At 44.5% G+C, this 23,911-nt stretch overlaps 1 protein-coding gene across 3 annotated transcripts in view; it reads right to left on the minus strand.

The window, feature by feature from the left end:
• nhsl1b (NHS-like 1b) overlaps positions 1–23,911 on the minus strand; it is a 97,711-nt gene that overhangs the window by 38,942 nt on the left and 34,858 nt on the right. The window contains exon 1 of one of the 3 annotated variants that reach the window (XM_076756242.1): positions 18,542–19,515. The exons of 1 other annotated variant lie outside the window; for it this stretch is intronic. In XM_076756242.1, coding sequence (XP_076612357.1) covers positions 18,542–18,794 — 253 coding nt within the window. In that variant the 5' untranslated portion in view covers positions 18,795–19,515. Of the gene's footprint in view, positions 1–10,835; positions 11,055–18,541; positions 19,516–23,911 lie in introns of those variants that run through there. One more of the 3 variants, XM_076756241.1, reaches the window with a different exon arrangement.

Consider the following 23,911-nt stretch of genomic DNA (forward strand, 5'->3'; position numbering starts at 1 on the left):
CCTGACCCCCAAATTCCCAAAAGTGTGTGAGTGTGTGTGCGAGAAATCCCCGTCTTTCCTACATCTCATTAAGCTGTGTGTCATGCTCTCTACTCCATTGTTCTGCCACCTCCAACCTGCTACTGGGGGGGGGGGGTTCATGCACATTCAGGACTAAGGGTGTACTTGTCTTTACTCATCTATGTTTGAGTGTGTGTAAGTGGAGGTGGGAGTCCTGAATGGGCAACTAACTAACAAATCTCATTGTGGCGTTTTGAATGGTGTTTCACCTCAAACGCTACAATGTGAGAATGAGAGGAAAGAGCTGCTTTGACTGGATGTTTTTCTGCACGGGTGAGCAAAATGAAATGTCCTGTAAGGTTTTGTTGACAGTCCATCAGCAAGACTAGTTAAGTGGCCAATCTGTCGCATTAACCCAGGGCAGTGGTTTAGAATAATTAGACTGGTTTAAGAGAGGGGAAAGAAGGAATAAAGAGAGAACATGAGCAACCTTTAGCTTGTTTCTTCTTTTGTCTGCTGTCCACAGTCTTTTGAGGATGAGAGTAAGGTATAGAGAAATGGAATGAAGTGTCTCCTCTTTTATGACATGGACAGTTTTCATCTAACATCCTACCAACAGTACCACAACTGCATGCATTTTTAATGTGGGGTGGCTCTAATGAAAGTTATACCTGCCCAGGTTTTTATTGCCTTGAAAATAAGGGAAATGCGGTTATGTTTGTGCGAATGCAACACTTCAGGGAAGACAATGAAAAAGAGCTGAGAAGGAGGAGGAGGAGAAGAAGGAGGAGGAGTGCCAACCGCTCCTGAGTCCCAGCGCCACAATTATATTATCCTAACTGATTTTCAGCAGTGCTTCCCCCCATAAACGCAGCCAATCCATTTCATTTGGCCTCATCTAGTTACTCTACAAGCTTGGCCTCCCTCAGGTGCTCTTCCCTTGGGAGCTGTTGGCAGTGATTGGTCGATAGCTGAACCTGCCTTCCCACTGAGGGATTATGGGGGATCCGGTGCAACACCTGCTCCACCACTAAACTGGTATAAAATAGGAGGAGGATAGGGGGAGAAGCTGATGGGAAGAAGACAAGTCTTTCTATTTCAAATCTATGGTAAGAAAGAGGAAGAGTGTAAAAACACAAGGCATGCACAGAGGAAGACAAATACACACAAAGGATGCATTAGCCAAACTCCAAAACGAGCGTGTTTGAGGGTCTGCTCAGCGGTGCATGAATACAGAGTGACTGGGAGGTTGATTCAACCTACAGAGCCCAGACAATACTGTACCCATGGTGGCGACATCTTGAGCTGTCATGGCGTGTTAGCCAAAGCAGGCATGAGGACGGGCCGCACTCGTCTGGCAGCACATTGTTACGCTAAACGCACAGGAATAAGTGATGCAGTTTGAGATAAATGCACATGCAGAAAGACATTAGGAAGCAGTTATTAAAGGGGCTGCATAGACTTCATATGGGATAACAACAAAAAGAGAAAAGTTATAAAAGTTTTTTTTAATCTCTCTTATCCTATATTTCTGTGTCACAACAATTTGGCTGATCACTGGCATTATAAGCACTATTAAGTAGTGTTATATCATATCCAACTAAATAATGATCATGTCACAGATCGTTCAGCGCTCTCTCTTATCTCCCTCATGGCTCCTTTATGGAGTGGCGGAGGTGAAAGTGGGTCACCTCCGTAACCCAGTCAACCCCATCACCCCTGCACTGTCAGCTCTGTTACACTTCCATGCAGGCCTGGCCCATCACCTCCAGCTGCTAGCTATTGTGTCTTGTTCCCAGGGGTGAGCACCCTGGGGAGATGCCCTACTGTCCCCAAAGAGAGTGAAGCATGGTGTGGATGCAAGCATGCATCATAGGCATACATTCATTAAGACAAACATGCAGACGATATGTGCATGAGTGAATAAATGCATGCTCGAACACATGTCCACACACAGCAGGAAAGTCACTAAATATGCATATGATAAAGTAGAAATGATATTATCCTGAAGCGAATGTAACACAGCAAACACGTCACAGACAATATCTAATGTGCTCTATGGCAGGTCACACATTTAAGCATTAGTGACAGTGTTCATGAAAGCCTTTCTCTGGGGGTCATCCTGGAGAACCCCTGCCACCACACCAAAGGCCAAAGGTCTGCAAGGTCACAAAGCCACAATCTGCAGTCATGCTGCACGGGACGCCCAGCATTACACACATATACACACATGCAAGGGTGCACACTTACACACACAAAGACAGACGGCACAGATCACTCAGCTACACGGGGACGGAAATCACCTAATAAGAAGAGACAAAGCCCTGCTTGGGGAAAGCTTCCGCCGCATGTGTCGTGACATACAGCGTGTAATTAACACCCACAAACAGTTTAGGTGACTGAAGTTCACTTTGAAGCAGGAGCCTATTTCCCAGTCAAGACAAATACAACAATCAATTTTAAGTCTGCTAAGTGTTACTAAGAGGCTCATGGAGACTGCTACCTGGGTAGTCCAGCTCTAAAGCTGAAGGCTGGAACCCCCATGATCATCAGTTAAAAAGAGAGGGAACAGAGCTACAGCCAAATCTTGACAACAGGAGTATAGAGGTGCAATTAGACACACTGCCGCTTCAAATCTCTGGCTGTCAACTTCAAGTTAGCAAACTCCATGACAGTAAATAATCTATGTTCTGCTCTCTAGTCTGTACCTTTGCCATCCTGGAAGGTTTGTGGTTTTCCCGGTGAGCTTTTGGAAACTGGTCCAAGCAGCGGTTTGGGTGTCCAGAGAGAGTCCGGCCTCTGATGGACCTTTGACACTGAAAGCAGACGTTTGCGCAGGCAGCCCTCTGGCCTGGCGGGCCTGGGGCTGGGGAAGGCCTGGGGTTCAAGGCTGTTCCCCATCTTCTTGGCGGACTGGAAGGAGCACAGAGTTCGCTTCTCGCCAGGGGGATCCTCATAGCAGGCCCTGTGCCAGCAGCTGACCACCGGCTCCGAGGATAGGCAGTGCACGTATGTGATCATCCCCGGCTAAGACCTAACCCCCCCACCCCCCAACGCCCACCCTCCTCTGCTCTACCCAGGACCAAAGCCCCCAACTCCTCCTCCTTCTTGCACGACCCTCTCTCTCTCTGGACGAGCACTTGAGGTGGTGGGATGGAGGGGTGACTGTTATGGATGTGTGTGTGTGGGGGGGACCTCCCCCGTTCCTCCCAAACTCTCAATAGGCCTCCCCCTCTCTTTCTGCGAAGGTTTGGAGGTTTTTGCAACCCACGGGGGACCCAATCCCCTCTCTGTCTCCTCCTCTCTCTCCTCCTACTGTTTTTGTCCTTCCTCTCCCTCTCTCAGGGGATTCTATTGACATGCATTGATTTGCCTGACAAAGGAAGGCTGTGCCCAGTGTTAGATTACAAGACTTAACTCCAGAACAAATATTCCACAGAATTATTGCAGCATAATGCTATTAAAAACCTTGCATGATTGTCAGCCAGGCGTCTGGCAGACACACCGGCAGCTTGCAAAAACGGGAATTATGACTCCCAAAAATGTCCACAAAAAACTTTCAAAAATACTCCAAAGATTCAAAAATGAGGTTTAGAAAACAAAAGGCAGCGCCTCATTGGAAATACTTGTGGTTAAAGCATGTTTTCCTTTGCTTTGACCCAGAAGCATCACCACAAATTGTGCAAAAGAAGATCCAGAAAAAGTCAAGAAATCAGCTCGTGGCCAAAGATGGTAATCGCCTCATTTGGTACGAGAACGAGCACGAGAGATGAGGTTAGAAAACACAAGGATTCCAAAAGAGTGTTCGTTAAGTTTGCGGTGTCTACGAGCATCCTCTCTCTCCACCTGTCTGAGACAGAGCACCATCATAGTTCAGTGGCGTCCACACAGCCGCTCTCCTCTCAGCTCCTCCACCTCCCTCTGCTCCTCGACGCTGCTGTTCTAATCTGTAAACCCAGATTATCCAGCCTCCAGCCCTACTCTGATTGTGACAGACACACACACACACAACACAGATGGACACCAGGCTGTAGATAATTGACTACATCACCTCCTGTGCTCAAACGTGTGGAAGTTCAATAAGAGTTGGCGTGGTGTGTGTCAGATGGTTGACTCGGATGACGCAAACTCAAGTGTGAAGAAGGCTGCATGTGGGGCAAATATCAACCTACCGCCTCAGGTTTACCCTCACCTGGCTGGTGTCAACAAGTACAGAAATCCAGCTGTAAATATTCACAGCCTCATTATTTGAAGTGATAAAAAATACACGCATGGACGACATGTTTCAAGGTTCTTATGAATAATTGGAGTTGAACTGACAGAGGAGCACAGACTGAGGCACAGATGGACCCAGAGGTTTTACCTGACACCAGATAAAAAGACAAGGGGCAAACAAAGAGATACGCAGATTTAAAAACATGGTGAGAGTAGTCACAAGTGGTTAAAAAAACCATCAGACTAACCTGCCAGGTGAGGGCACATATGTGTGTGTATGATCCTTAATCAGCTTGGCTGTGAGGCAGGCTAAGCTTATTGATATGCCCAGATTAATACAATGAAGACCAGTAGAGGACAAGACTGGACAAAACTGAAGAGTGTATTTTACAGTGATCTCCCATTAATCAATGAAGGGTCAACCATATGATGGATATGCAAACAATAAAACAAATAAATGAGATCGAAAAGAGAAAAATGAAAAGTGGCCAAGGACTACTTGCGAATACTGAAGAAAATGTCTCCCTCTGGTGGTAGCAGAAGGAGACGTTCAGTCAGACAACGCAAGAAATTTAAAGCCATCCTTAACTCTGGGAACTGGGGTGGACATTTTCTCACTACTATTTCAAAGACTAAACAATTAATCAAAAAATAATGTGCAGATGAATCGCAGCACTGGTATGTTCAAACTATTACAGCTTTGGGGGAAAAGGGGACAGGCTATGTGGGTGTGCATGCTTGTGGGTGGATGTGTGTTTGTGCGCTGTTGTTGTTCTATGCTGCCAAAGCCTCAGCAGATAGCCAGGGGCTGAAACAGCCATTACCGATGGTTATCATTTCCACAGCATGGTGAGTCAGCCAACACACAAGCTGATTACAAAACCAAAACCACTGTGCACTCACACACACATATACATACACCCCCCACACACACAGGACATAATGGACAAACCACTGTATACATGCACTCACACCCACACACATAAAACAGTACGTGGACACACTGGGCAAGCCAAAAGATTCTGACTGTGGCCTAAATTGCACTCAACACCGTTGTTGCCCTAAATCCATGAACACACAGACACAGTGGGTCATGCAGTTCACACAGAGAACAACATCAGGGGGTGTAAAGTCATGCAGACCTGCACGCATAATAGCATCATAACATCACAGCGGGGGGTGCTTTTACAGTGACACACAGACCAACATTATCGGAATTTTACAAGCAGGAACATGTGCAGTATGTTTGTGGTGGTGACAGCGGTATGAATATATACACACTCACACACAGAAGAAATGTTATGTGTGTCTTGGTTGGCGGTGAATGTTCAGGTCTTGTCCAGACCCAGCATGCATGGCGGTCAGACTCTCACAGCCCACTGCCCATGAATGAGGATTATTACTAGTAAGGAGATGTGTATGTGTGTGTGTGTGTGTGTGTGTGTGTGTGTGTGTGTGTGTGTGTGTGTGTGTGTGTGTGTGTGTGTGAGAGTGGTGTGTTGGTGTGTGCGTGCACCACAATTTTTGAACAATGCAACATCCATGTTGAGTTCAAGTTGGGGCAGTGGAGACTGCGCGTGTATCAATGCATGTGTGTGTACGTCCATATAAACTCTATGTGCCTAAGACTCTCACGTGCACATAGACTCTGTGGGGGGGGGGGCAAAGCGGAAGGATTTGGGGAAGGGACAATGGTAACCACGGATACGCATAGGTCTGAATGGAGCAAGAGGAGCACCTGCAGGCTGAGTTTGTCCTCGTCTGGAGAAGTCATCCCCTCATCCACAGGGAGTCAGCCATTGTCTCTTCAAACTTCACCCCCAACTAAAGTTTTCCAGCACTGTCCCTGGAAACATCACAGCTTAACACTCAGCTTTGTCTCATACTAAAAATATGCAAGTCCCCCCCTTACTAACATCTTCCGAAACTTCAAAACTTCGCAGAAAGCCATTGTTTTGTAACTATTTTGAGAGGACAATGGGTTCGCTGGAGTCCTGACAGAGTCCATTCACAGGCAACTGGAACTTCACCGTCTATTGTTTACCTATCAAGACCGAAATCTCCTCTTCTTCTGGAGGAGTTTGACTTGTTTACAATGGTCAACATCAATCCCACAATACTTTACAAGCTTGCACCATTTACTAATGTAAAAATGTAAAAATGCTTCAATACATTAGAACTAAGCACTTGGGACAGACTTTAAATTGGCTAACCACCCTGGAACAACTACTTAAACTTTGCAGGGAGGCAAGCTACTAATCAGCTGCTGCTACTTACTTAAATACCAACTAATTAGTTAAACACTGAAGACCTATATTAGTCCAGGTTCCTGAAATGTAACTTACATTTACACCAATATCTCAATATGAATATAAGTATTTATTCAAGTAAAGCTACAGGTCCAATATCAAGCCATGTCGGGCAATTTCACTGATCCAAGTTTGAAGCTGTTGAGCTAGTTTGCCAAAAAAGCAGGTGAGTTTCTGCCAAGCCCTTCGCCATCATTTAAAGTGTCTGAAAACACGTATTTTGGTGTCTACATCTCAACACCTCTCGCCTGTCCTCACCCCTCTTCCCCTCCACTGGAGATAAGCTGCCTGCCACATCGAGTGTGAGAACATCCATCAACACCATTACCCACAAGGCCAGGGGGAAGGTCAGCATGGGGTCAAAGGTTCACAGTCTCTCCAGACATGCAGCACAGGTGTGCTGGTTATTGAAGGACAGTCCTGGCTGACAAGGGAGGAACTTTAACAGGGTTGCAAAAAAAAAAAAAAAGTCTCTCAACAACTTCGTTGGTTGTGCAGGATTCCTGAAAATCTAAACGGATTTCAGATTATGATTTGTGCTGCTTCCTCTGACATGATGGATTGTTATTTCCCTATGAAGTTGCACAGGACCAATTATTCACTACCAGTAATGCAAATACATGCAAATGTTCTGAAACAGGAAATGTAGACTGTAGGGATGCATAATTTAGTTTCACAAACTGATGCGGTAGCAAATATGCCAATATGGAAACTATGGAAAATTAACTATTAACCAGACGTAGCTGCTAAAATGAAGCAAAACAGGGCAATAGTCTAATGTTTCTGCTTTAATAATGATGATCGAAAACACTGCACCATTTCTGTCCATAACTGTGTTGCACCATCCAAAGTCCTGTCTGATATGATGTGTAGGTACCAGACAGATTATGGGGATTCTAAGTGGAATGCCATGAAGGAGTTAAGGTTAAATATAGGTTTAGACACATAGCTAAGTGGGTCACTGGCCTGTAGGCCGAATCTAACACAGCTGCCCTGAAGAAAAACCACAGTGAACTCCTGCTGTCTCCCAAGACTGTGTGGAACTCTCTCTCTCTCTCTCTCTCTCACACACATACACACACACGCACACACACGCACGCACGCACACACGCACTCCTGGAATTAATTCACACATACGTGTAGGTCGCAGACAACGATGGTCGCAAAAATCTCTAAGATCAATCAAAGTTCAAACATAGGTTTCACAACATGATCCAGCACAACACACAGGCTGGACTAAAGGATACGAAGCTCTGGACATTCTGGTAACAGACTCTTTAGATTTTGATTGTTAGCTGGAGTTAAAATGTGAAAATGACAAACATCACCAGCAGCGGATTATATCAGCTGTCACTACTTTCGTAACAGCTATAATAAAACTGTTGGCTGCTCGCTGGTTATCATGCTTTCTGCACGCCAGGGTTTGCACTCAGCAAAGATTCATACCCCAGCATTTCATATCTTACACTGCTCGTCTCTTTTTCAGGTTCTTGCTGCACGTTGTGAAGATTAGTTAGGCTGCCAGCAAAAACTGCAGTGTTTTCAGCTCTCTCAGCCAACGAAAGCAGATCGAAATGAAACTTTTTAGTTTTATTTTTAACTTAACTTACAAATGCTGAAAGCTAAGCCTAATTAGATTCAGATTTTCATTTTCAATATTTACACTATAGAATAATCTGATGATTATTTCCTCAATTCAGCAAGTAATCATGTGGTCTATAAAATAGTGAAACATTGAAAAACGGCCATCACAAGTTCTGAAAGTCTTCCAAAAGTCTGACCTACAGTCCAGAACCCAAACATATTCCGTTTCAAAGCAGGAAAAAAACCAGTAAATCCTGATATGTGAGCTGCAGATAGCTGCAAATAGTTGCACGAATTTTCTGACAATTGACTAATTAGTGGTTTGAATATCTACTGAACAATCTGGGCATCATGGACATCTATTACATAAAAATGTAGAAAAGCATTCAGTCATTAAACACGTCTTATCAAACTGGATGATGGGTTTGGCTCCTTCATATAGTCGAAGCGCACAGTTCACAAACGAAGCATCTGTGTACAGCTGGATCGACACATCTGCATCTTCCCCCTCAACTGCAGTCCGCAACCAAAACATCTGAAACCGCGATAACGCTCACAACATCCGAGCAGTTGAAAACAAACCGGGGGACACTGGAGGAAGTTCAACTCAGCCAAAGACGTGTTCCTTCAGATTGGACATGGCTCGATCTGCCCTTAACTGACCTCAAAACAAGGAAGCCGGATGAATTTTCTGCAGTATGTTTGCTTGACAGGGCTTACACTCACTGACATGGGCAGAAATGTTGCATTTCCATACCCCTCACTCAGCAGGAAACCTCCAATTTGAGCACGCAAGAAGCTTCCAAAATCACTCTAGCTAATCCCTGCTCAGTCCCATCTAATGTCTCCTGAACATACTCTACTGGAGTGGAGCTCAAGAGCAGAAATAACTTATGTAATATACCAAAAGCCACACCAAGTGGTCTGGCTGGCTAGCAAAGGGCTTACACTAAAAATGCAAGGCTTTACCACGGGAGAGGAGGGGGAGTGAGTGTGGAGTCAAAACAGATGAGAATCCACTCTGGCCACAGCTGGATGTGAAGAAACATGGACTGAATATGTGTCACATCTGCCTCAGAGTTGGCAACTGAGGGGACTTGTTTAAATCATAACATAAGCAGACATTCTGAAACTGGCAACCAATGCAGAGTAATCTACTGGTTGGATCAGTGTTGAACGTAATGCACAGTATTTGGGTCAGTTTGTCATGTTAACAGACCTTCCTGCCAGCATACAACTGGCTGGTTGGTCACACGAAGTCAAACATGCAGAGTTACTCCAACCAGGCCGTCTTGTTAAAAATGGTGAATGACTTCATCGAACAAAACTGAATTTTTCTCTCCAACACAACTCCCACATCTGTTTGTCTCCATATTGCAAATCTGACCAGAGTCACATAGTGTGGAAACTGTGTAACTGACGGCATAAATCACCGCATACAGCTGATGAACTGGGATATTGCCACAAATAGTTGGGAGTGCTCAGTTAATATTACTTCATTTCTGGAAGCCATAAATCTACAGGCTGCAAAAAGAGAAGATGTTCACAAGAGATGATTTCCTCATTTCCGAGATAAGAGCAGTTTGGACCATTTAGTAACACAGAGCTGAGCGCCATTTTGTTCCCGGTTTTATTGCATCAGTAGGCCTGGCGTCCCCACATATTTTATGTTAGTTCCTGCATTTGCCTTCATTTTGTACATTATGTTACTGGGCAATACGAGTGCAAACCAGGCCAAACTGCAAAGCTTTTCCTGTGCGGGCATGTGTAGAACGGAGATGCGGGGTTGTCAGATCCATGGAAAAGAGACAGCAAAATGGTTTGCAATTAAGGGTTTGAAATTGACTTGTCACTGCTGATTAACATGCCGCTCCACCAGAAACATCTCTACATGTACAGTCGGGCTCAGATTCTGGACGTTATTCTTCATAACATCTTAGTTCTGATAGAAAGTAAATGCTGGCACTATAACATTGGTGCTGCATGCTTCACACATGGCTGATAGCGAAGTCAGTTTGCACAGGTCATACACTGAGCATTGAGTATACTGCAATATAGGCAAGCAATGAAACAAGAGTGTATGAGAATAGACAGAATGAGGCTGCCAGTAAAGAGGAACCAGTTTACCTCTTATCTCACTTTAACTGGCCAGTCAAGTAATGGCCAACACATGGCCCCACTCTGCAGGACAGGCAGCCAGCAACTGCTGCTCTGCCAGCTGTTACTGTGGACAACACACACTCAGACACACAAACGCACATCTCTCGTCTCCATTAAAAGACACTCCCAAGTTTGATTCAGCAAATTCAAAGCTCATATAGCGAGCCGCATAGAGAGGAGGTTTCAATATTGGTGCCTCTTCACGTTTCCCCGAAGCCAAGAATGAATCAGAGAAACTGGGAAGAATCAAAAAGCAAATAGACAGAGGGGGGAAAAAAATGAGAGGTAGGATTAAAGTCAGTGAACCTGAACAAGAAAAAAGCACAAAGGAAGAAATGATTAAAGAGAGAAAGAGGGAAGGCTCCCTCACTAAAGAGAAACACACGAGGAAGGATATTGTGTGGAGGAAACCACTGTGACAGAGATTAGTTTCCACACTGAGGAGAGAGATGGAGTTCAACTTTTCTTTGTCTCAGAGAGTCTGAGGGAAAAGTCCCACACTCACACTGGGGTGATGCAAACACATTCATGCAATGAACACACACACGCACACACACACACACTTACCTTTCAGACAGAACATGGCTCCTCACTTACTCCCCCATTTATCCACAAGAGACAAATAGCGGTTTCTTTCTCCGGTCTTCCTCTTCACTCTTTCCTAATTTCCCACTTTCTTGCCCTCCTTTCCTGTCTCCCCCTCTCCCTCTTTCTCTACAGCGCTCGGTCAACGCGTTCACACACAGACACACGGATCCCGACACACACACTCCTCTCTCCCGTTGCCTCTCTCGCCATCTCCCTCCCTCTCTTTCTCCCCTCACACACACATGCACACGCTCTGAGTGGCGGCTCGCCAACTTCTACACCGCAGGAAACTGCTCTGCGACCCCCCCACTCTCCTTCCCCTCTCTCTCTCTCTCTCTCCCTGCATCTCTCTGAATGTCTCTCCACCACACTGACAACCCCCCCCCCCCCCCCCCATCTCTCCGCCCCCATCAGTGTTAAGAGGTTGAGAGCCAGAAGCCCAGCCTCAATCTAAAACTCCCGAAGCTGCTGTCACCCCATAGTGTCTTTAATGCGGATACAAAAGTTCTATTTATTTAGTATATAAATTAACGTGATTGAGATCTATGCTCTTGTTTGCTCAGGCAAAAATAAAAACAAAATTACACAAACACAGAGAGCATGAGACTCGTCGAGGATTGTGATTGTAGAGAATCTGGGCAGTCAGCAGTTCAGAGGGAGGCAGGGGGCCCCGGCTTGAGGCCGATCCATTGTGTGCTGATCAAATATAATCACTATAATCCCTACAATTCAACTGTTTGTTATCAGAAGCAGCTACAAGCCCGGTGCATCCCAAACCCTCCACGCTGGCCGCTCTGAAATACCAGCAGCATCGCACAGATGGGAGACAGAAATACTGATTCACTCACAGACTGTCAAAACACAAACACAAAGTCAAAATACCATTTGCCGTTGGTGGTTGAGTTGCTGCTTCTATCTTGTTCAACTCCAACGGGTGCAACAACCGCAGTTCTTATAGATCACCTAAACTGAGTTCTTTAGTGCTTTAGAGACCTTAAAATTTTACTATGATATAAAAAAAAATGACACAGAAGCTAAGAAGGAATTTTTCAAAAGAAACCCTGAAAGGATAGAAAATAGGTACCAACGGTAAATCAATACACAATTAGCACTGTGGCATAAGTGTCATTCAATGGGGTGCCAAAATCTGAAAGAAGTGACAACAGATAGCGAACGTGTCAACTTAAAGTTTGGCTCGCTCCACACTCGATTGCTGAATACAAAATGGCATTGATTTCCAATGAGGCTTTGTAATGGCTCTCTCTTACACTGCAAAAAGAGTTGGTTTCAGCTTAAAGGGTTGGTAAAGCTTCAAAGTAAAAAGCCCTTGAGCCTCTTTACACAAGCCGTAGCGTAGGACCAGTAAACGTATTATGAGTGTGCAGGTTTCACTGATCAAACACAACATCCGCTGATCACACTGATAAGCAGATCTTTTAAACACTAATCAGAGGAGGGCCTCAGCCAGCTGGGGCACCCGGTGACATCGCCAATTGATTTTATTTCTATTCTTCATTTCTGTCTATCGTGTATTACAGATACCTGCATTACAAAGGCAACATGCAGAACGCACTGTGTGCATTACTCGAAGCAGACAATGAGTGGGTCTTATAGCTGTCACGGCTGCATCCATTATGGTTGAGCATCATCGTGCTCACAGCACTGTGATGTTTCATGCAAAATGGTTAGTGTAATTATAGCAATTGTGAATGTTAACCTTGAAAATTATTATGTTCATACTTACAATTATTACTGCAATGTGTCATCATAAAGCATTATAAAGGCTTACAGTAACATTTAAACTACTCTACACATTGGGCTGCAAGCCTTTATATAGGTTTTTATAATAGATCATCATCATGGGCTTAACAGAAAGTCTATTCGTCAGGTCTGTCAGTCAAACACTAAAACAGACTGGAGTGCGTGCGTTTGTGTGCATGTGTGTGCTATGAACATGTTAATCCCCCTTCAATACGGCATGCAGGCTATGACACGTATGTCTCAACCAGATGTCACCAATTATGGGCTGATTGGCGTGTGTGTGTGTGTGTGTGTGTTTGTGAGAGAGACGGTGAGAGTGAAAATTCTGCATAAAATTAGAATGCCGCAAAGACACAACCTTGGGAATAATAAACAATTAAAATGCACAAAAATCCCTGAATAGACCCACCTAACCGGGCAATAAAACCTGACTTCATCAAACCTCCACCTTAATTGGATGCTGCATTGCCCAAAATGGCTTTCACTTTAACCTTCACCATAAAACCCTCCACTCTGAAGAAACACTTGAGGTCTGCCTAATCACTGGTCTCACCGAGCTCAAGTCGTAAAAGCAGAGAGGTGGAATTTCTTCCCTATTTTTAAACGGTCACGTTAAGAGCGTGTTTTTGTTTGCTTCCTTTCATATGAAGGCTGGGACCCGTCAGTCAGATGAAAACATCAGATCATTTGCTTGAGGTTTGACTGACAGTCTTTTAATGACGTCATTTCAGTTGGGGCCCTTATTCTGCAAAAGTTCAACGGCCCCTGACTGGAGAATTAGCTGCACCAACTATTCACCTCGATGTGCCCAAGTCCTAATATTCCCCCAACAATAGTGGATGGAAACATGCATTAATTTGCATTTTCTGTTGAGTGGCAACACTTTTGCTTAGTCTGACTGTCATCATGCTACTCCAAAACAAAATTAATTTAATTATGGTTAGAGAGGCTCCCTCAAACTTAAGATTTTTTTTGTGAAAAGCATTCTTTGAAAGCAGCACAAGAAAAATAAAAAGGCCACGAGTGTCTAAAATGTATGAAGGTTCCAAATATGTCATCTCTGTAGCATTTTATTGTTTTAATGATTCATCTATCAGTTATTATTCTTTATACTGATTCTATTTGTTGTCATATTTCTACAGAATTGTATCTATTTTGTAAATTCCCTGCCTTTTGTTCAAGCTGTGAAGCCTGATTGATTTAAAAAATGGTCTTCTTCGGGACGTTTCAGCGCTGGGCTGCGTGGCAACACAGGTCATTTGGTTAAACAGCAGTTGTACTGTAACTACAGGATATAAAGACTGTATTCAGAGGCATTCCAACTGACCACTGCTGCCATTCTCCAAAATACAGTCTTTGTCTACAAATAAAACACTATCTTGAAGGCTGAATCATGCCAAACGCCCCCTGCGAGATAATATCTAATCTTAAGCGTCAGTAAGTCACTCTGTGTACTTCACATCTTCTACTGTATCCACTGCAGCGTAAACACGACGTGTTGTCACTGTCAGCTGTGAGCTCTGCGTCGGTCCAAGATAAAACTGAGTAACACACTCAGATAAGAACTTAGCGCGCTGTAGCTAACATCACATATGCAATGAGAGGGAACCTGGAATTTCACCAATCTGGCCCTGCCACTCCTCTCAGCTGAGACAGACTGATCGGTAAGACACACCACACGAGAGGAAAGCGTCTCACCTCTTTCACCTCACCTCACCTCACCTAATCTCTCACCTTTGGATTGTGTTGGGACAACATTCTTTCAACATAAGCCCTCTAGACCTCTATCCCCTTACAAACCATCATCCTCTACCTCCCCTTTTTTAACATCAAGTCAGGGCATTCATGGATTATATCCCATAATAGAAAAGGGAATAAGACACATACAATACGATACAAAAAGGTGGGTGGTGCAGGTCAGAGATTTGGTTTTTAGGGGGAAATATGAGTTAATGCGATTTAATGCGGGCTAAAACTCGACTGCGACGTGTGGCAGGCTTTGTGAGGGTTTTTCAGCATACAGTAGGTCTGATCTGGGATCATCTAATAGAGACACAAAAACGAGGTTATGATGTGGATCAGAGAGAAAAAGACTTGACTCACCTGAAAATCACAATATCGTCGTCAGCACATAGGAGAGAAAGAGAGAGAAGAGGGTGATTAGAAACAGTTGAATGTATCTTTCTTTAAAGATTAAGTAAGCATTAAGTGTGTTGTGTGTACACTTATATTTCTGTTTACAGTGGGAGTGTGTATGCGCCCTGGGCTGTGGGCCACATCACCAGATTTCCATGTCTGTCTTTTAATGAGGCCTTGCTGGTTTATACATCACATCTCCCCCTACAGCGAATTATCATCTGCTAATCTGGATTTACACATGGACTACATAATGATGATGCGGGTGCATCGCTGTGTGTGTGCGTGTGGAAATGTGTCCATCCCTTTAAAAAAAAAAAAAAAAAAACATGTTACACAAGAGTTCGGCCTCTTCTGAGTCCTCCCAAATTTCACTACATATCCCACACAGATAAAGACCTTTTCATACACACTACATTCATGAACGGCTCACTGACGGCATTTTTCAAACGTGAGACCCAATTCTGGTCCCGGCCGCCACAACACTGGTGTGCCAAGTTATGGTAAATATTTAGGTCAATATTTTGTTGCCCTAAATTTGTAAATCAAGTTAAAAAACACACAGTGACATACCATAGACACATAAAAACACATCACAAAACTCTGCCAAATCCCTCAATCCCCCTGTTAACACGGTGAACTCCTACTTGGCAGCAGCGGAAATCTCGGCAAGTCATCAAGTGCATTTCATGTGGAGACTTGTGCTGCACACAACACATAAACAGCAAACACCGCAAGAAACAGTAATCATGTAAAGCCCACATCCCCAGCCAGAGATTCAGGCTCAGAAGGCCTGAGGGGCCTGAGGGGCCTGAGGGGCCTGAGCAGCCTGCCCAGGAGCCCTACTGTCCCATCCATTTCTTGGCGTGGCCTTCAAGAACAGCCATCATGCCTGTCAATTGATTGATTCAGACATATAGCCACACCAGGGAGATCAATAGGTTTGATTGAGGAGATTGATGAGGTTACTGTGTGTTTCTGTATATGTGTGCCAGAGCAAAGAAGACAGTGAGAGGAGGAGTGAGGTTCAAACTACTGATGGAGGAGGCAGAGAAAACAGTGATAACACAATAATACATGTGATCTTCGTAGAAAGTGTTAGTCAACTGGGAGAAGGAGCACTGTTCGCCTGCAGTACAAGTACTAAAGGAAAGCATCCCAGTGTAATTTTTCCTGGTGAAAAATTAGATTGAGCCACATTTTTTTTTTGATACTTCTCAGGATAAATGAGAGTTTTCTTACTCCAGGAATCTAAAGAAACACCAGATGTTTGAAAACAATGAACACATGTACAGTTAATTAGCTTTGTGTTCAGAATTTTTCTGATTCCAGCTCAGCGTTGTTGACCCATCCAGTCAATTAAAGTTCACCAGGACAGCCAATAGCAGCTTGTGCAACAGACGGCACTCTTACACATGATTGGCTCAAAATTGCCCGAATGGGAAGGTCGAGCCGAGCCACACCGGGCAGCACTCACTCGCGCACCCGTTACTTTGGCAACCGAGGCAAACACCCAACCAATCAAGCTGGAAGCTGCGTCAAAATTGCAGGCTCTGGAGCCACAGGCACTCATTTTAGGTCTATATTTACACACAGGCACAGTGCGCGGCTGCCCATGTGTCTTGTAATGGGTCCTGGCAGGCGTGTGGAAGCAAGATCCAGATGTTATAAATACTTCAGGTTCAAACTAGAGAGGGGATTCTTATGAGACGTTTCCTCTGTGTGGTGTGCACTGTGCTTGTGTACAGTATGTGTGTATTCTTGTCTCTGTGTGCTATGGATGGAATAATTTCATTCTGACCCGTCTCTGACACCGTGTCTGGCCTAGAATTAGCTATAAAAAGACGTAGACTTTGTGCACGACAGAGAGAGAAAGAGAGAAAAAAAAGAGGGTGTGTGAGGTAGAAAAAGCACTGCAGGAGACCGCTCTAGTCTCTGAAAAACAAAAGTCTAGCAGTCAAAACAAACAATGTGTTAATGGATCAGCCTTGTTGTTTTCCATCTCCAATCTGTGCTGTTAGCTAATTTAACAAAATCAATAAACACTTCCCCTTCCTTCCTTGCAAATTTACCAAGTAATGCTCAGTTATCATAGATTGAACTTAGGATCTGCTTCCTGACTCTATCTATAAAATAATCAATAGGGACACTCAAACCTATCAGACTACTAAATTAAGAGTGAGGGACATAAAACAAGATGTGTCAAAAAAAAAAGACAGAAGAGTCCTACTAAGAACTATGAGGACAAACATGGACAAGACAGACAGATTAAGAGGGTAAGATGACAGACAGATCAAACAGAGGAATAACATGGAGGATAGTACATTCAGATACAGATTTGGATCAGACACAAGGACTTTCTCTGCATATGCACAAACAGTTAATGAAACCAAGAGCACACAGATAAACTTAACAAAAAACACCTTAACAACATGTGTGACATGTAGTTTTTCAAGGTTTCCTGTGATGTTGGTGAACAGATGTAATGTGGTGAATGTTTACAGCTTCGGTTTTAATGATCTCATTCCAAAATGGTGAGCACAGATTCTACCCTTTGACTTTGAGAAAAATGTGAGGACCTCAAACCATGCCAGCCATGTGCAGCCCTGAGCTGTTTTAGGACGGGGCAGGTTCAGAGGTGACAAAGTGAGTAGGAAGGATTGAGACGTGCAACAAACGACAACAGCAGCAACAAGCTCCAACATTTCTGCGAGGGAACGAAAAGATGCTTAGGGACCTCCGGGAGTCTTTAAGAACCACTTCAGCTAGCTAAAACCAACAGCAGATACATTAAAACATATTTCTTTATATTTCAAAAGCTGACAAGATATGTGAATATATAGGTATTATTAGAGTGAGTGATGATTATGGGTGTCAAACAAGTCGTCGCTGATGTGAGACCAGCTGAAACAGACCTGCCACTCCAGCTCGGGACGACGGCAGAGTTAACGAAGAGTCGAGAGACTGTAGTGCAGCCATTGGTGTCTTTTTCCATTTTCAGGTAAAGGTTAGGCTACAGTTACAGCCATTGTCCCCTAAGTCATATTGACACCACTGACCAAATACACACACATGCATGTACACACACAGCTAATGAACTGATCAATAAATAATGAGCCCAATAAGGAAACACAATACCCTGAGGGACTGAGAGAGGTATGAATGGCACTCTTACCTCAGTCAAGATGATGTCCAAATATAAACTTGAAATGCCAGTGAAGAAAATCTTATTTTTCTACAGTATCATAACTTCTAAGTGATAAAGTCCTAGTCGCTATGCAAGCATCCACACACACGCGCGCACACACACGCATACCCGCTCCCTGGCACCAGATCCTGTTCTCACATCGCCACCAGCCTGTGACATCACCAAGTCTGTGACATCACCTGTTTCCGAGCCGACACATCATTGTTTACCTATCGCACACACAAAGTACCCTTTGACCCCCGAACAGCCCCGCTGATTGCGGTCGACTCCCGCTCGCTCCCTGCAGCAACCAGGAAGTGCCAGGGACGTGCAGGCGGAGAACAAGGGGCCATAAAAAGACAGTGACCCACTTCTTACTTTGCTTGTGCATGTAAACAAGTCATTCACTGGCTTCCTGGTCGACAGCGAGAACAAAAATCCATTCAAATGAGTTCCAAGCATTGTTACAAGTTGTGATGCAGCCAAGACCGACACGCCACGTGGTTTGATGCGTGTGCATCTACAGAAAGATGTACAACAATAAACAGTGACACAGATCACCTCTTCGTTGCTGACTTTACTACCTTCTCTCCCCTCTCACCTATTTTGTGTTGAGGCTGGTACACCCAGCTGTCGTCATCATCCTCCTCGTCCCTGTCTGCGGCATGAAGGTGAGTGTGCGAGTACAGGTGCGTTTGACGGTCGTGGATGGCGTGGAGCTCATTCTGGCTGTGGAAGATGCGTCTGCTCTGGCGGGAGAGGGTGGACACGCTGAGCCAACTGAGAGCCCGAGACAGGCCTGCAGGTTTCTCCTTACGAAAGGAAGAGGACCTCCTGTCCCCTCTCATTCTCATTCACGGAAAATAAGAAAGTCCAAGACAGGCGGACGTAGGCTCAAAATGTCTTTAAATCCAAGTTTTACTCTGGAAAAACAATCCTCCTTTGGTTCGTTGGTAGGGATTCACTCTCAAGTCCAGATCATTGCAAACATTCTGAATACAGCATCCAGGTCTGCACACGTGTCAAAAAGCTTCAAACTATTCAGATTCTATGTTAAGAATTAAATCAGCTCCAGGTGGAAGTTCAGCCGTAGACCAGTTTTCCTTCATTTTCTTTGCACAGTTCCACATCATGACTGACGCAGAAGACTTCAACTTCCAACCTCTTTCTCCTTCAATTAATCTCTGCGTCGCAAGCCAAAACTCAGCTTTAAATCACCTCTTTTCTTCTCCTCCTCTATGTTGTAAGATTCCGGGCGGGATTCCCAAATCCAAAGGGTTAATTAGGCAATCCAGCAATCTGGAAAAATCACCAGCCCTCTGCAGCACGCACTCCGATGCTCACACTTGTATGTGCACACTCACTGCTGATCATAATATTCCTTGGTGGTGAATGACAGGCTGGAGAGAGGTTTCCAAATTACATTAAGATACTTGTCAATCACAGCAAGTCAGCGGTTGTTGTTTCCAACCATGTGTGCCCTTGAGAGCGGTTATCTCCAGTTGTTAGCACACACACCAGCTGACACGCACCGTCTCAGCGCCAGGCTGGACCAGGAGGTTAAGAGGTTTCAGCGTCCCTGGGTCTATTCCCAGCCTGATGAAGTTACATGCATGCTCACACACTGGCGCAAACACACTTGCATATGAAATCCTCCCGCCACAAGTTCCAAATAGGGATCCTCTATTATGTGCGTGTGTGTGTTCGTAGATGCCTGGCAGCAAAGTTGGCACTGCCTCTTGGGGTTTCTAGAGAATTTCACCCAACTCCTTGCCAACACCCTCTTCTTTTTCCTCCCTGTGCTGTTTTGGCTGCATTACTCTCCCTGTTGCATCGTCGTCACTGATGGATGAAGAAGAAGCGCGCCAAGTATGCTGATGTTGTGAAATAGGTCCCAGTGTTGACAGCCGTCTGGATCTGAATCTCCAATCAGCTGATCGGCGCAAGTAAGAATCAGGAAGGGAAGCCCACACCTGCTGATCACACACGCAGCGTGACGCACACACGGGCTGATCAGAAGTGCTGGCGAGGATTCCCTGAACTCCAGTCTCGGTCAGTCCTCAGGAGCCTAAGTGTGTGACTATGAGAGCTGAGTCTGTGTTGTGACTATAAGGTTAGGATTACACCCTACCCTAGTAGCCACGGTGCTGAAATACGAGTCAGCCCATCCCTTCTTCCTTCCCTCCCTCTGTCCCTCCCTCTTTTTCTTGGTTTTCTGTGATCTCTGATCTCTGCCCCTCCCCTCCATCCGTTTGCCGGCATGGCAACCACTCCTCCCTCCCTCACACGCTTTTTTTCCCCGACTTCTGTTTACTCTCCTCGGTGTCCTTACCATCCCTAGGCCCTCAGGTGCTTCTTTTTCTGAGACAGCTTTTGATCCAGCCCCCCCCCCCCCACCACCACCACCACTAATTACAAGTTGTGATTTATCGGAAAGACATTTTTAATGCCAGTTTGAACTGAACAAATGACAAGAGCATCTACAGACTATGAGACAACATACTGTGCATCTGCAGTGTCAGAAACAGTGCACAAGGAAAGCACTGCTAGTGAAGACTGTTTAAGAACACCCTCATAGTAATACTGTAGCTGATATCCTGCCTGAGGTGCTGGAGGCAACTGGTTGAACAACAAATTTAAAGTAACCGAAGACAACACCAAACATGGTTCAACAACAAGGTGATGACACCACCCAGCCAACACGGATTTATGAGTCAAACATGTCAGAGGACGCACTGAAGTGGTTCTTGTTTTCAAAACTTTTATGAGAAATATGCTATTGGTGTATATTCTTTTATAATTAGCTGTCCAATATAGAGTTTAGGTAGGCTAAAATAGCACTCAGAGGGCCTCAGGGACAAAAGCAAAGGCCTTATTGGATGCTACAACTGTGTTTGGAAGGTGCAGTTTTCCCACCCAAGTGTAACCACAGAAGGGCGTGTGTGACCACCGAGGTGTGACAATAAACCAGCACTGTGAGTGTGAACGTGTGTATCTATGTGCATCGAGCACATATTTCACAATAACCCCATAACCCTAATCAACTGATTTGAAGCTTTCACTCCTTATTGTGCATATCCTTTTGTGGATCCATTACACAGCTGAAAGCCGATGCCAGATTCGTGGATAGGATGTGGTGTAAGCCTAGACTTAAACCCCCATGGCTCTGACAGGTCCCTGAACTCATTTTCTTTTTCCCCTTAGAGAAAAAAATCTACTATCTTAGCTGTTTACACAAGAGGGACCAATGTGATGTCCCAGTTTAACTTATAAACACACATATTTTACGACCTTTGTCTGCACCGATGGCACATAAGGCTACAGTCCTTTTAATAATTAACCTGCATTACTCTCTACTGTGCAGTGATAAAGGTAAAAGGGACCATGTGATGTATAAAATGAAAGCAGGCGATTAAAGCAGCGCAGGGCCAGATGTTAACTGGCTCTGATTAGGAAATAATCAACTCTGTTCTAATTCACACCCAGAAGCCGACGCGGAAGACAATTTACAACAAATGCAGGGCAAAAACCACACAGGGAGCCAGGACCAATTTAGTCTATTGATTTCCCTTTTCAGGAAGAAAGGCTGTTATACTAACGTAACTCCCTGAGGGGGACTGAAAAGTCAAAGATCATCATAAGAGGTCAGCATCCTGGTTCAACCCCCACCTCTTGCCTCTTGTCCATTTCATAAATCTCCTTGTTTTCATTTCCTTAAAGCTGCACACGAAGAAGAAACATCTGTGACAATAATCAATACGTTCAACTCGATGGCAGTGAAGTGGACATTTAACAGCTTTGGTTCGGCTGCTTCTGGTCAGAGGAGAATGTCAAGATTAGTCCGAAACAGCTTAGCTTTCATCTACTGCCTCATTATGCATCTACAAAGACCCCAATCAAATACTTGGCTTTTAAAAAGACCAATCATGAGTTTTCTGTTTTGGTGGTGCATCACATACTGATCATTGTCTGGCCATTTATGGGATTGAAAACACAGACAGTTAGAGCGTAGAGCATCATTTTAGCAGCAGGCTCTGCAGGATCCAGGCAACACACAGTATCAAGGAAGCATCAGCATGTGATCATTATCACTGTCATATCATTAGAGTCATGTGGCAGTGATCAGCAGTGAAATGATAGAGACCCAAACAAACTGCTGTTTAAACTGGCTGTGCGAGTAACAAAGCCAGTTTGGGACATTCCTCTAATGCACGATAAGAAAGGAGGCAGGAGGCAAAGTAAACATAAGAGCAGACAGTGATGGACTAAACTTAAGCTACTGGCGTAATTAAAGCTAAATTACATGAAATCAGATCATATTAAAGTGTTTTGGAAGATAAGCTGGATTCGCAGAGCCCGACATCAAAAAAAAACATAACGCAAAGTTAAAGAGCAGAAACTCATGACAGGGTGACACTTCTCGGAAAGCAAGTAAAGAGAAACACACAAAACAGAAACTACAACAGATGACGACGTGGATACAGTGAGCGACAGAGCCTTTTGAAACCACTGATTACGAAGATAAAACATCTCAGTCTGAAAAAACTAAATCCTGTAATTTCCCTCAAAATGAAAGAGAACTTAGCTAAGCCAACCAAATGATATATATCCTGCTAAATAAACATCACAAAGGTGAAAAGTGTACATTTCACCTTGGTGCGCGCGCACACACACACGCACACACACACGCACACACACACACTCGAAATGCTGCCACTGGTTTGCGTGACACACAGGGGATGGTGATCATGAGAGCAACCTGGTTGCCAAGTAACCCAATCAGACATCAGAGGCCTGACATCGATACACACTGACCTGACACTGTCACACAAAGGGTAAATATAGCAGATAAAGAAGCCTACCTGGAAGCAACACCAGAGCACACACACACAAAAGCAGCATTTAGTGCGTCCACGAGTCCACAATTGTCTTTTTTTCCCTCCTAAAAAAAGACAAAAGCCTTGGCTGAGAGCGCCTGCCAAATCCCAAATCCCAGTAAGTACAGCTTCACAGTGTGTGTCTCAGTGGTAACACATTCACAGAGCCAGTTAAACACAGGGGTTCAGCTGCGCCACAGAGGAAGGCTTTTATTACCAGACAGCACCCCACATTTACTGTGACAGTTATATGGAAGTTGCTGTTTATGCGTATGTGTGTGCGCGTTAGTCAAAAGGCCACATTTGGAGAGAAATTTCAAGCCGAGCCGAAGCCGTTGATTGGCGACAGCTTGACTCGCCGGGAACACAACAGGTTTCCCCAATTTAGAGTCACATGCAGATCAATATAAAATGAATTCTGTTTATAATTAGTCTGAGGTGAAGGTATAATTTAAGGGTCAGGGTATGCGCGTGCGTGCATGTGCGGACAAGTATTACTCATGTTGTGGAGACATAAATCTGTTTACGCAGTCACATTGTGGGGACTCGCCTTCCTCATAAGGACACGAGTCCCCAGAACGTTAATCATTAAATTTTAGGGTAAAGACTTGGGTTAAGGTTAGGCAAGCAGTGGCTATGGGTAGGGTAAGTCTCCAGGAAATGAATGTATGTCTATGTAACGTACACAAAAGTGATGGAGAACTGTGCGTTTGTGTGTGTGTGTGTGTACATTCTATATTAGGTGCCAACAGGAGGAGTTGGAATCTTGCTCAAGGGTAAGAAGGGCCTCTTTTCCTTACTTAGATGCAAACTTGTCAGATGTACAAATGCATTTGTATACAAGCAAAGGTGCGTGCAGACCTGTGCTTTCATGCTACTCAGAGTGCTTGCCTGTTGCATTTTGTTGGTTCATGTTTGTCAGATTCGCTAACACACTGTGCAACTTCTGTCAGGAAGATTTAAAGATTTTACTTTTAAGTTGTTTACTCCCAGATGTGTGCACGGGAAACCTGAAAGTCTGGTGTAACTGTATCACACAATATGCAAATAAAGGGTAGAGGTGTATACTGTATGTGGAGGTAACGCTGCAGGAT

The sequence above is a fragment of the Chaetodon auriga genome, chromosome 18 (genome assembly GCF_051107435.1).
Source record: "Chaetodon auriga isolate fChaAug3 chromosome 18, fChaAug3.hap1, whole genome shotgun sequence".
Lineage (NCBI taxonomy): Eukaryota > Metazoa > Chordata > Actinopteri > Chaetodontiformes > Chaetodontidae > Chaetodon > Chaetodon auriga.